The 14,132-nt window shown below is 43.5% G+C and overlaps 1 protein-coding gene across 2 annotated transcripts in view; it reads right to left on the reverse strand.

Moving 5' to 3' along the window:
• Positions 1–9,773, reverse strand: part of rubcn (rubicon autophagy regulator) — a 91,304-nt gene extending 81,531 nt beyond the window's left edge. The window contains exons 1-2 of one of the 2 annotated variants that reach the window (XM_085990080.1): positions 9,487–9,773; positions 5,558–5,711 (exon numbers count right to left, since the gene is read on the reverse strand). In XM_085990080.1, coding sequence (XP_085846206.1) covers positions 5,558–5,711; positions 9,487–9,554 — 222 coding nt within the window. In that variant the 5' untranslated portion in view covers positions 9,555–9,773. The remainder of the gene's footprint in view (positions 1–5,557; positions 5,712–9,486) is intronic. The other variant, XM_085990082.1, reaches the window with a different exon arrangement.
• Between the last annotated feature and the right edge of the window lie 4,359 nt (positions 9,774–14,132).

A 14,132-nucleotide genomic window follows, 5' to 3' on the forward strand; every position in this document is an offset into this window, starting at 1 on the left:
CCTATACAAAACCAACAACAGAACCATGCTTTTGTACCTGACCCCAGACCCCCCTCTAGACCACAGACTGTAGACGAAGAACTGAGAAAGATCAGGACGATGTTAAGCACCCTGATGGAAAGCCGGAGAGGAATGCACTAAATTATTAATATTGTTATTTTATCATTACTATTACTATTATTAGATAGCAGTATGTGCATGCCTCATGAAATTTATACTAAATCGTCATTTAGCATTATAGAAACTAGTGTTTTCACACTCGTCCCACAAAATAGGTCCATTTTATTTCGTTTTTGAACTATATAAATGCGTTCTTTCCACATAAGCTGCTGGAATATCCAGGGTCTCCGCTCCTCAACTTTTGGGATGAAGAGTACAGACCCTGAATTCCTAAAAGCTATAAAAGACATTGATATAATTGTGTTAACAGAAACATGGTGCCAAAAGGACGTGCCCACCCACTGTCCTCCAATGTACCATGAAATCATTGTGCCCTCAGTAAAGAACACTAAGACACGCAAGGGCAGAACCTCCGGGGGAATCTTGGTGTGGTATAAAGGAGAACTGGACAAACACATCTCACCGATAAAACAGGGGAAATCACATGTATGGCTAAAATTAGATAAAAATATAGGAATAGCAAAAAAAGATGTCGACTTATGTGCGATCTATATACCTCCAATAGAATCGCCATATTGTGAAGAGGAGTTATTTGATACTCTCCACATGGAAATCAGCCATTTCCAGGCCCAAGGTAAGGTGCTACTATGTGGGGACCTAAATGCAAGGACCGGAGGTGAACCTGACTTTATAGACCCACAGGGCAACAACCATGTGTTTGGCCAGACCCCTTTATATGTCACACCAGCCATCGCAAATCGGAACAACCTCGACTGTGAAATAAATAAAAGCGGTAGGGAGGTAGTGCAACTCTGCCGAGCCTTAGGCCTGTACATAGTTAACGGTAGGTTCAGAGGGGACTCCTTAGGGAGACTCACATATTCCTCAACTCTTGGGTCTCGTGTGGTGGATTATACAATCACTGACCTGGACCCCTGCAATATCAACACATTCACTGTCAGGCAACAATCCCCCCTCTCAGACCATAACCAAATAAATGTGTACCTTAAACTTGCTGCCCAAACTACAAGACACAAAAAAGGAACCCAGTAAGCTACATAAAATAAACCAGACATACAGATGGGCCCCAGACAGTGGAGATAAATTCATCACAGCACTAAATTCACCTGATCTCAAGTAAAATATCAAAATTTAAAGAAAATCTATATGAGATCACCAGAGATGGTGTAAACATGGCCATAGATGATATAAATATGATCTTCCATGAGGCAGCTGTAAAAGCCGACCTTGTGAAACAGAAGAGGAAACGTTACAAAAGACAAAATAAAAATGAGAAATGGTTTGACCACGAATGCAAAAATGCCAGAAAAGACCTGAGAAAAATATCAAACCAAAGGCATCGCCAACCAAACAATCCAGACCTACGTATTAGATACAATGAGACCCTCAAAAGATATAAACACACCATTAGGAAAAAAACACAAAATTATACCCACAAAATACTCGAAGAAATTGAAAACTCCATTAATCCAAATCAATTCTGGGATATGTGGAATAACCTGAGTACAACACAATTGCAAGCATTACCAATCCAAGATGGCGACATCTGGAGAACACATTTTGAAAACCTCTACAAAGACATCCCAATAAACGAAACAAACCCAAGTCAACATCATATCACAGAAAAACTCCACACATTAGAAGCAACAATTAAAGACAACCAAAACCCTCTAGACTCCCCAATCACATTGAAAGAACTAGCCACAAAAACAAAATCTCTCCACCTAAAGAAAGCCTGTGGTCCAGACAACATCAAAAATGAAATGCTCAAGTTCAGCAATATGGGGATGCGGGGTGCGGTACTCAAGTTATTCAACATCATATTACGTTCAGGCTGTTTTCCTGATATCTGGTGCCAAGGTCTCATCTCTCCCATATATAAAAGTGGAAACAAATCAGACCCAAATAACTACCGCGGCATCTGTGTCAACAGTTGTCTAGGGAAATTATTCTGCAGTATTCTAAATAGATTACTGGATTTTCTTAACAAACATAATATCCTCAGAAAAAATCAAATAGGCTTTCTTCCAAAACACCGCACCACCGACCATATCTATACCCTTCACACTCTCATTGAAAAACATATACACCAAACAAAAAATGGGAAAATATTCACTTGTTTCATTGACTTCAAGAAAGCCTTTGACTCTATCTGGCACGAAGGGCTCTATTATAAACTTCTTCAGTGCGGAATAGGGGGCAAAGTCTATGACCTTATTAAATCGATGTATCTGAAAAATAAATGCAGGGTCAAAATTGGAGACAAACGCACCGGTTTCTTCACCCAAAGAGGCGTCCGGCAGGGCTGCAATTTGAGCCCGACCCTGTTCAACATATACATAAATGAATTAGCAGACATGCTGGAGCAAAGCGAGTCACCGGGTCTCCGTCTCCTGGATGGAGAAGTGAAATCCCTGTTCTATGCGGACGACCTGGTTCTGCTGTCTCCCACAGAACAGGGATTACAGCAACAACTAGACCTACTCGACAAATACTGCCAAAACTGGGCTCTAACAGTAAATCTAAAGAAAACCAACATCATGATTTTTCAAAAAAGGCCCAGGTGTCAGGAAAACAAATACCAGTTTACTCTCAGTGATACCATCATAGGACACACTATGAGCTACTTACCTTGATCTAACCATTACAGCATCAGGGAGCTTCAGCATAGCAGTGAATGCACTAAAAGAAAAAGCCCGAAGAGCCCTATATGCAATAAAAAGAAAATTCTACAACATCCAAATCCCAATCAAAATCTGGCTCAAAATATTTGACAGCATAATCCTGCCCATTGCGCTGTACGGTAGTGAAGTATGGGGCCCGCTAAATCACCATAGCTACACTAAATGGGAAAAACACACAATAGAAGCCCTACATGCAGAATTTTGCCGAAGCATCCTTCGCACCCAAAGGAAAACACCAACAAATGCATGCAGAGCCGAACTAGGCAGATACCCACTGATAATAAACATCCAAAAACGAGCACTAAAATTCCTAAATCACCTCAAAACTAGCTCCCCAGACACCCTTCATTTTAAAGCCTTCCAGACCCAAGAGCTAAACCCAGAAAGGAGTCCCCTGAGTCAGCTGCTACTGAGACTAAGTACTCCTACTCAGCCGGACCCTGACCAGTCCCAGACCAACACTGCCGTCCAAACACCAATCCGAGTGAACCAAATCATTAAACAATGCAAAGAAACCTACCTGGAACATTGGAACAAAATAACCAAAAGCCAAAGCAGATTAGAATGTTACCGGGCCCTAAAAAGAGAATATAAACTGGCAGACTATCTCTCGACCATCAGAGACACAAAACAGAGACAGACCCTCACCAGGTACAGACTAAGCGACCACCAACTGGCAATTGAAAAAGGGAGATACAAGAAATCCTGGCAGCCTAGAGAGAATAGAATATGTGATCAATGTCTGACCGGCGAGGTTGAAACAGAAATGCATTTCCTCCTAAAATGCGAAAAATTCAACACATCAAGAAACATATTATTTAACAGGCTCAGCCAAACAACCCCAGATTTCAAAGATTTGGATGACCTGTCAAAATTAAGATTAGTCCTGGGAGAAGGAGACAGACCATACCTTGGTGCCAAATATGTAACAACATGTCACAACCGGAGGACTGTTTAAAATTAATACTGAATGTACCCAACGATGTACAAAGACTGTTTAAATTAATATTGTTTAAAAGTAATATTGTATGTACCCAACAAGGGTCAAAATTGTTTGACACCTACAGAATGTTGGAAAACTGTACTTTTTTGTTGTGAAAGCTTTGGCAATATGGTTCTCTGTAAACTTTCATGCCAATAAAGCATTTGAATTGTGAATTGTGAGAGAGAGACCGGGGGAGAGAGAGAGAGACCGGGAGAGGGAGAGGGAGAGGGAGAGGGGACGGGGGGGGGGGTGAAGGTGGGGAGGGGGAGGGAGAAAGAGAGAATCTGCCAGGTCTCCTCTTCCTGATTACTATCCAAAAAATCACTGCTGGAAGTGCATTTCTTCTTTGGACAATCAGGCAAAGGCAGGATCAAACTGTGAGAAGACAGCTATGAAACTCATATGAAGAATGGCCACTTTCATGCCTGTGGAAATGCACCCAAGCAACAATTGCAGCCTTCTGCACAGGATGGATTTTTGGGGGGGGGAGACAATATGTTGGTCCATCAGGCAATAAATCTGAACTTTGTTAAACTGCTTCTAAACAATGATCAATACCGAAAATTTTGAACCTGGAATTTACATTTTTTTATGTTTGGTTGCCCATTGAATAATGAGGCTGTTGTGGATCAGGTTGGAGCCTGGGCATAATTATCTGTTATATGAAGATACAACTGCAGTGCACAGTTCAACACTAAAATTATTTTTTCAAAATCATTCTCATGTCTGTCATAAAACATGCTAGAAATGAGGAAATTTAAAAAAAATCACACATTTGAAAGCTCAGGCCTACTGAATTTCTATCTGCTGCAATCCATAATCAGAGATTAACAAATTCTGGCAAGTGAGTCCAGGCAATCAATCAACATCACAAACTGGAGAGTGAAGTTTGAGGACCTTACGTCAGGTTTTCAAACAAGGTAAGATTTGCTGCTTGGAAATCACTGCTTATTATTACTGTAAGAGTAGTAAGAGTTTCTTTTAAATCAAACATTGTGGGCAGCAGACAACCTTCCCTAATGTTCCATGGAGTTGATGTGAGACGAGACCCTAACTGAAGGATCGGCTATTGTGAAAATCCGTACAAATTTAACTGAATTGTAATCTACATTTGAAAATATTAATTGATTCATAGTTTTTAGCTGAATATTAATACCAGCATAAACTAACTAGACTTGTAGGACTACAGTACTCACTAACAGCAGTGCACAACTGCATATATCTAATCTGTAGCACAGAGATGCTTTCAAAAGTTGCTCATTTGCAATTTTGTCTTCCTATCTAAACACAGAATATAACAGCAGAAGCAAATCACTACCAGCCTTGGCACTTAACAGTCCTGTAACAGCTTTCTCACTGCTCCAGTGTTCTCTCCTTTCCTGAAGGTAATGTATCATGTTGGGTTATAGATCAACCATAATGGGAAAAGTGCAACATAGGTACTTCAATTGTGATACAGGAGAGTAGTCAGGCTGACAGTGGACTTTCTGTGGCCTGTTTTTTCACCTCTTAAAACCAGGCAGTTTTACAAGCAAGAGGGCAAAATTGCTAACATATAGACCTCCTTTTGAAAGCTGCTCTGCACTCTAAGAGCATGATAATTTAGGTTCTTTGGAATTGTGGATTACAATGGCTAAATAATTCATTGGCTCAAGTTCTGTTTGCCACTGTAAATACGATAGTCATCAAGCTTTAATTATAGCAAGCTGCCCACCCGACTGCGAGAAGAAAATACAACAACCAAGACCTTGTCCTCCAGGAGTCCATGACACATAATGTTGTTCATCTCCTTACAGAGTCGCTCCAATCCTCCATACTTGGACCAGACATTGGGGTTGTTCGTTGACAGCAGCCCCTCCACAGTAGTCTTCAGGCCTCCCAGGAGCTTCCAATGTTCTTGTCTGTGGTAGATTTTTAAAAAAATGAAGACAAGTGAAGAACTTATGACTTGCTTCAAAATTCAGTTGTTATTGGCCCCAATTCCAGGGTTACTTTCCATTACAACAAATGATGGTGTACTTCTTCGTGCAAAATAAAACGTCAATTATATTCTATGGTTAATAGTCGCTAATCAGCTCCACCAACTTAATAGCACAAATAGCCAGAAGATGTGTATGGTGTGGAGGGGGATTTGCAGCTTCAAAAAAAAAGTCAATTAAACCAATAGGACCATGTAAAAGGAGGAAGTAGCAAACTAACATTTGGGTTCCTTTAACTGAGGATCATTCCCTTAAATGGATTTCATTCATCTAGAATAGTTGCCTTAACAGCCCCTTTATATTGCTGCACATAGCAGGCCAGCTAGCAAAGCAAACCCAGCAGATGGATTGTGTATATAAATACGTAAGTCACGATAAGACCTAGATTTACAAGTTGAATTTATATACTGTTCCTCACATTGAAATTATGTCTCAGAACACTTACCAGAGTAGAGAATAAAAAGAGTGGCAGTGAAGAATGGAATTAGAGGACAAAAGACTGGGTGCTGAGAATTGTGAAGGCTTTTGAAAGCAGAGAGGTAGGGAGTAGGGCAGAGGGATTTGAGAAGAGAATTCCAAAAAGCAACAGCATGGTGGCTGAAAGAATGGCTGCCAATGGTGGACTGAAGAGGACAGGGAACAAGTGCACCAGTGACGGAGGAGTGAAATGTGCAAGCAGTAACATAGGACTGAAGGAGGTTACTGAAATATGGTGGAGCGAAGCTATGGAGGATTTTGAAGATAAGGACAAGGATTTCAAACTTAAATTGAAAGAGCACAGGGAGGCAGGGAAACACAGTAAATATTGGAATTATGGAAGTGCAAGGCTTTGAGCAAGGAAGGATGCAGGTTGTAGCATTTTGAATTCATTGCAATTTAGAGAGTGGAAGCAGGGAGGACTGCTAGGAGGGCATAAGAGAAGTCAAGCTTCAAGTGATAAATGTATCAATGGATTCAGCAGCAGTGGGGAACAGGTAAGGGCAGAGGTGGACGTTGTTTCAAAGGTGAAGACAACTGTTCAGACGAGGGAATAGATGTGGCAAAGAAAACTTGATTCTGGATCTATAAACATGTCATACTTTGCACCACTGGACTCGGCCTGAGGTGGCAGTCGGAGAAGCGGATGTACTTCAGAGGAGAAACATGTAAAAGGCAACAGGAGCCAAAAAGGACGGCTTCAGTTTTGTCTCCATTAAACTGGAAGAAATTTTGATTCATCCAAGACTTGATGTTAGACAGGCAATTGGAGAATCAAGTAATAACCTTGAAATCAAGAGAAGGTGGAAAGGTAAAGCTATCTGTGATCAGCATGCATATAAACCTGATCCCCGCTTCTGGTCAATGTCACTAAGGGGCGGTAAATAAATGATGAAGAGGACAGGTCCAAGGAGGAGGCCCGAGAGTACACTGGTGGTTACCATGAAGGCAATGGAGAAGACACCATTGGAGGATATGTAATGACTTCAATATTTAAAAAAACGAGCTTTGTCACGCACATTAGCGAATACTTACTAATACCCTACCCTATAATAAGGAAGTGGGTCCAGCCAAGTGAGAAGTGATGGAATCAGTACAAGTAACAGCAGAAAAAGCTGCAGATTATACAGGAAAGGTGCTGAGCTACCCTAATCCCTCAATAATGCCAAACTCAGAACAAAGCAGCACTAGAGAAAAAGAATCTATGTCGAGGAGTCAGCCAATATGGACATGACATAGCAATGTGCACACATATAACCTAGCTACATAAATTCTCTAGCAGTAGGCTAGTAAGATATAGGTTATAATAAAGAAACATGCTTCTGCTGGGCAAATAACCGCAGTAGATATATTTGGACTTAAAATGTAATCTGGATAGAATGGGTGTTCCACAACGAAGTTGGTAACATAAACTATGCAAGCCACTAGATCACATTTTGTAGTAGTTCCAGATTCCCTGTCCCAGTCACTTTAAAAAAAAATTCTTCTATCCCATGACGATCACTGGACAAGAGTAATGGGCAATTATCTGAACTGACAATAATATTCTGATTAGCTGGTAGGAGCTGTGCAGATGTGACAGGACTTGAATTTGATGGGACAGAACAGCTGTACCAGTTGTGGCAAATAAACTGACATGCAGCAATAAAAACACAACTAGAAAATATCACTTGGCAGTGCAGCAGCACAAAGTGCTGGGATGTGGGATCCTCTCAGTGATCCCCAAACAGTATCCAGTCGCCAATGTATGAACAGGGAAAATCAGGTTGGTCTCATGTCTCTGGCATTCAGTTGCCAAACAACACTAGAAGTGGCCTAAATTATCTATACTCTCAGTCACAGTTGATGCGTGACTCAAAGAAACCTGAAACAGCAGAGAAACAATAACTTTTCGAAAGGAAAAAACTGGGAACAAGCTGGTACTGTGGGTAGACACCTACTTTTCTCCTCTAGAACATAGGTTCAAAGTGAGCCCAGACAAATGGGATAAAAGTTTCCTTTGCTGGCTGTAAAGGTCTTGTATGAAATAAATTTGGGCAGTTCCATTACAGTTTCTAGACGGCATGGGCCTACGGCGCAAAACTATTCTTAATTCAGCACTGCAATTTGTTAATCTTAATTCAAAATCTGTTTAATTTAAATTGTTAATTGAATTGGCGCAGAAACCTTGAATTAACAGAAGCATACTGTTATTGGCAATCTCACTTAAAGGCAACAGGATGCCTGGTGCAGGAAATGGAAAATAATGTCACAAATGGTGCAAGGTCTTCAGAGGTTGGTGATGAAGCACATGATTGGAGCAAGGTAGAGGGAATGGTGCTGAAATTGAAAGAACTTCATTCTCCAGCACTAACATCCCTTTTCTTGGAGGTTCTCACAGGTCATAATACATAATAACAGAATACCTCCAAAAGGTATATGACCAGTGACATCATGTATGTGAATGGTGACCTGTGGGAACCTCCCAGGCCCATTCATGACATCATCAGACAGAATGAAATAGTCACATTCAATCCTCAGGCTACCTCTTAAAACAGTTTAAAGGATTTAAACCAGACACCAATACTTATCTGTTGTTATGCCAAAAGCTGCTAAAAACTGAATCTCAAGATTCTTTACTGATCCAAAAAAATTTTTAAATCCACATACTAAATGGAAAGCTTCATTCATGCCCACATACATCTCATAATAAGTGAAACCCAGTCTTGCCTTTCAACCAAGGTTGCCAGAGGATACATTATGCTATGGAAATCTGTGACTTGCCTATCAGGACAATTGCTCCAAGTCTTTCCGCAGCCCAAGCAAAGGGTCAATTTTGCAGTGGAAGCACCTGTCATTACACCCGCTCACTGTTACTGTCCACCTAAATAAATCATAAGCTGGAGACTGAGTAATGTCTGTTACTGTCCACCTAAATAAAACATAGCCTGGAGATTGAATAATGTCTGTTACTGTCCACCTAAATAAATCATAAGTTGGAGACTGAGTAATGTCTGTTACTGTCTACCTAAATAAAACATAAGCTAGAGACTGAGTAATGTCTGTTACTGTCCACCTAAATAAAACATAAGCTGGAGACTGAGTAATGTACAAGTTTGTAAACCGTGAATGAGATGGGGAATCTCCCAGACACAGAATAATACAGTCCAGGGCATCAAGTTAGGAGCTGACCGTTTACAGGACACACACACGGTTCAAGCCCTCAGCCTCGGGCCGGTACCTGCACTCTTCCGCCTCCGCGCTCCCCATGTCGAGCTGCCAGTTACTCTCTCTCCATGTCGACAACATGTCGCCTCCAGCCTCGGCCTCTCCCCAGGCATTCCCGGAGATGCCAGGTCTCTGTCCCCGGCTTCTCCGCGGCTGTCAGTACCGTGTCCCGAGCCCCTTCACACTGCCCCTCAGCGCTGTAACCCCAAATGTTCCAGGCCAGGCCGTCTCCCTGCGGCCGCAGTCCTGTTCCCGGCCTCTCTCTGTCTGTCTCTGAGGCCCGGCCCCGCCTTCCCTCACAACACGTGATGTCACGCACTGCTCCGCCCTACCACCGCCCCCGGATAGCGGCCCGGCCCTATCTCAGGGCCCCGCCACAGCCCCCGGATACCGGCCCTGCCCCCGCGCCCCACCACAGCCCCCGGACACCGGCCCGCAGTGCCCCCGGGCCCCGCTACAGCCCCCGGACACCGGCCTGGCCCTGCCCTCGCGCCCTACCACAGCCCCCGGATACCGGCCCGGCCCGGGCCTCGCCATAGCCCACGGATACTGGCCCCGGGCCCGCTACCAGGCTCTGCCCCCGGGCCCTCTCCCAGCTACCAGGCTCTGCCCCCGGGCCCTCTCCCAGCTACCAGGCTCTGCCCCCGGGCCCTCTCCCAGCTACCAGGCTCTGCCCCCGGGCCCTCTCCCAGCTACCAGGCTCTGCCCCCGGGCCCTCTCCCAGCTACCAGGCTCTGCCCCCGGACCCTCTTCCAGCTACCAGGCTCTGCCCCCTGGCCCGCTACCAGGCTCTGCCCCTGGATGTGCTCTGCCCAGGTTCCTGAGCCGACATGCTGCCCCTCCAGCACGGTGTGAGTGGGGCACATCGATCTGACAGGGCTAAAGTGGGCGCCATTGCTCAACAAATACATGGCTTTAAGGATTCCTTGGACAGCAGGTGATTAGGGGCACTTCATTCTAAACAATAACCGCATTGCTGCACCTCTGATGGATCTAACCCAGAAACTTTGAAGCAGGTGTCCTGGTTGGCAAGCTGTGAGGAACATAGGAACAGAAGTAGGCCATTCAGCCCCTAGAGCTTGCTACGCCATTCAATGAGATCAAGGCTGAACTGTACCTCAACTCAATTTACCAGCTTAGCTCCATATCCCTTGATACCCTTACCTAACAAAAATCTATCCATCTCAGTCTTAAAAGCTCCAATTGTCAAGCATCCACAACCTTTTGGGGGAGCGAGTTCCAGATTTCTACTACCCTTTGTGTGAAAAAAGCGCAATAGCCCAGACAAGTAGTTGTTTGAATGTCAAATCCGAGCCTGCCCAGCTCTAATTTAGTACAACTCATACAGCAGTAGACACGATTAATTTGTTCATTTTGGATATTTGAATCACGTTAGTGTTAGGAGAATATGTAGACCAATATCTCGCCCGACGAGGTGAAAGACACCTAAACATTGGATATCTTATGGGGAAAAAAACGACTCTCTTGACAAGTTAGTGGAATTACTTAACTAGGACAGAACTGGGTGTCCTTGTGCACCAGTCGCTGAAGGTAAGCATGCAGGTGCAGCAGGCGGTTAAGAAGGCAAATGGTATGTTGGCCTTCATAGCGAGAGGATTCGAGTACAGGAGCATGGATGTCTTGCTGCAGTTGGTGGGACCACACCTCGAGTATTGTGTGCAGTTTTGGTCGCCTTATCTGAGGAAGGATGTTCTTGCCATGGAGGGAGTACAGCGAAGATTTACCAGACTGATACCTGGGATGGCAGGAATGACTTATAAGGAGCGATTGGGTCGATTGGGCTTATACTCACTGGAGTTTAGAAGAATGAGAGGGGATCTCATTGAAACTTATAAAATTCTAACAGGACTAGACAGACTAGATGCAGAAACGATGTTCCTGATGGCGGGGGAGTCCAGAACCAGGGGCCACAGTTTAAAGATAAGGGGTAAGCCATTTAGGACTGAGATGAGGAGGAATTTCTTCACCCAGAGAGTGGTGAACCTGTGGAATTCTCTACCACAGAAGGCAGTTGAGGCCAATTCATTAAATATATTCAAGAAGGAGTTAGATATATTTCTTAAGGCTAAAGGGATATGGGGAGAAGGCAGGGACAGGGTACTGAGTTTGGATGATCAGCCATGATCTCATTGAATGGCGGAGCAGGCTCGAGGGGCCGAATGGCCTACTCCTGCTCCTATCTTCTATGTTTCTATGACTAAGACCACGGTGATACAAGGATTGTTTGCTGTGGCCAAAGCCCTGTCCAGCACAAATAAATGCTTACTGAAAGAGTTAAAAAGAAAAGAATGAGAAATTGATGCAGAAACTGTTAGAAATGGAAGCATAGGAGAATGAAATCCAGCAACTTAAAGAAGAATTGTTGACCAACAAGCCGGAGTAGCTTGCTCAGTGTCATTTAAAGTTTCTGTAGAAAGGGACTGTCTTAAAACTGAAGATGTAATGTTCAGTGAAAAGGAAAAATGTGAGGGGCGTAAACACGGTCTAAAAGGATGCAGAATAGGGGTTGCAGAATTGAGACCAGTAGTGAGAGAGACAGTGTTACACCCTTTTCTTTCTCCAACGGAGAAGGCGGCAAGAAATTGTGCAGAAGGACGAGAGATTAATATCAGCCCTTTTACAGCAGACAGAGGCTGCAAAGCAGTTGCGTAAAATTCCCTTTGTTAGACAGGCAAACAGTAACAAAATAATTTGGGATAAAAATAACTTAAAAGCCCACAGCAAACATCAGAAATTACAATTGTGAGGATAAAAAATTAAAGTAAAAGGCTACAGAATTTCTTTTGTTTTTATGTTTTGTCTCTTTAAATGTGTGTCCTGCTTTCTGCAGTTTCATGCTGCAGCTGTCTCCGCCCTTTTTCTTTTCACAGAACTAGTAGCAGCTCTCAACCCTCTAGTCCCTGTTAGGAGTAATATAAGCATTTTAATCATTGTTAGGAGCAATATAAGCATTTTAATTAGTGTTTTCTATAAGCATATACTGTCTTAAGTTTGTTAATTGTCTTTATATATGTATATACATATACTGTATGTGTTTTAAGATACTGAGTCCTTCTATTTTTGAGTCTGAATTGAATTGGAGTAATTGATGCTAACTGACCTGAGTTTACAGTCCAACTGTCTGACCAAATTATTAAATTTTGAATACTGGTCTTCTGTGCATGGTCACTACAGACAGCTGGTTGTTTAAACTATATGGATACTTCTGGGATTGTGTCACAACAATTGGCACTTTCTGAGTTCATCATCCATTACAGAGAATCAATATTTTAAGGTGGATAAGAGCAAATAAGGATTGAATGTAATTAAGGTGCCTGGTGTTGTTATGTTGAGTATTGGAGAGCGTGAATATGGTTGTTTATGTCTGTCGTCGAATAGTATGCAGACGACGCTTGCGTCTGCGCACACTCGGAGGTCGAACTCCAAACCATTGTCAACACCATCACCGAAGCATACAAGAGCATAGGCCTTACACTAAACATTCGTAAGACAAAGGTCCTCTACCAACCTGCCCCCACCACACAGTACTGCCCCCCGATTATCAAAATCCACGACAAGGCCTTGGACAACGTGGACCACTTTCCATACCTCGGGAGCCTACTGCCAACAAGGGCAGACGTCGATGACGAAGTCCAACACCGCTTTCAGTGTGCCAGTGCAGCCTTCGGTCGCCTGAGGAAGAGAATGTTTGAAGACCAGGACCTCAAACCCGGCATCAAACTCATGGTCTACAGAGCAGTAGTGATATCCACCCTCCTTTATGGCTCAGAGACATGGACCATATACAGCAGGCACCTCAAAGCACTGGAGAGGTACCACCAACGCTGCCTCCGCAAGATCCTGCAAGTCCATTGGCAGGATAGGTGCACCAACGTCAGTGTTCTCGCTCAGGCCAACATCCCCAGCATCGAAGCTTTGACCACGCTCGATCAGCTCCAATGGACGGGTCACATCGTCCGCATGCCCGATACGAGACTCCCAAAACAAGTGCTCTACTTGGAGCTCCGACACGGCAAGAGAGCTCCAGGTGGGCAGAGGAAACGCTTCAAGGACACCCTTAAAGTCTCCTTGAAAAAGTGCAACATCCCCACCAACACCTGGGAATCCCTGGCCCAAGACTGCACAAAGTGGAGGAGAAGCATCCGGGAAGGCGCCGAACACCGCGGGTCTCTTCGCCGGGAGCAAGCGGAAGCCAAGCGCAAGGTGCGCACGTCAACCCAAGCACCCCACCCACCCGCCCCTTCAACCACCATCTGCCCCACCTGTGACAGAGACTAGGTCCCGCATTGGACTCATCAGTCACCTGAGAAGTTATTTTTAATGTGGAAGCAAGTCATCCTCAGTTCCGAGGGACTGCCTAAGAAGAAGAAGTTAAGAGTGTGTGACATTAATTTCAGTTTAAGATTGTGCCCCCAAAATCTTGGAAGATTTAAGGTAGCAATTATAGAAATTGGGAATACTTTTGTGCTTTCGCAAAAAAAGTTTTGATAATTGGCTATATACATTTTAAATTAAAGCATGGATTTATTTTGACTATTTTATTTGGCACAATTCTGATGTAAATGACGTAAAAAACAATTGGATCCCAAATTTTGTATTAGACAAACAAATGAAAATTTGGAAATCAGTTGGGACTAT

The sequence above is a fragment of the Somniosus microcephalus genome, chromosome 6 (genome assembly GCF_052327205.1).
Source record: "Somniosus microcephalus isolate GS21.2 chromosome 6, FLI_Smic_1.0, whole genome shotgun sequence".
NCBI lineage: Eukaryota > Metazoa > Chordata > Chondrichthyes > Squaliformes > Somniosidae > Somniosus > Somniosus microcephalus.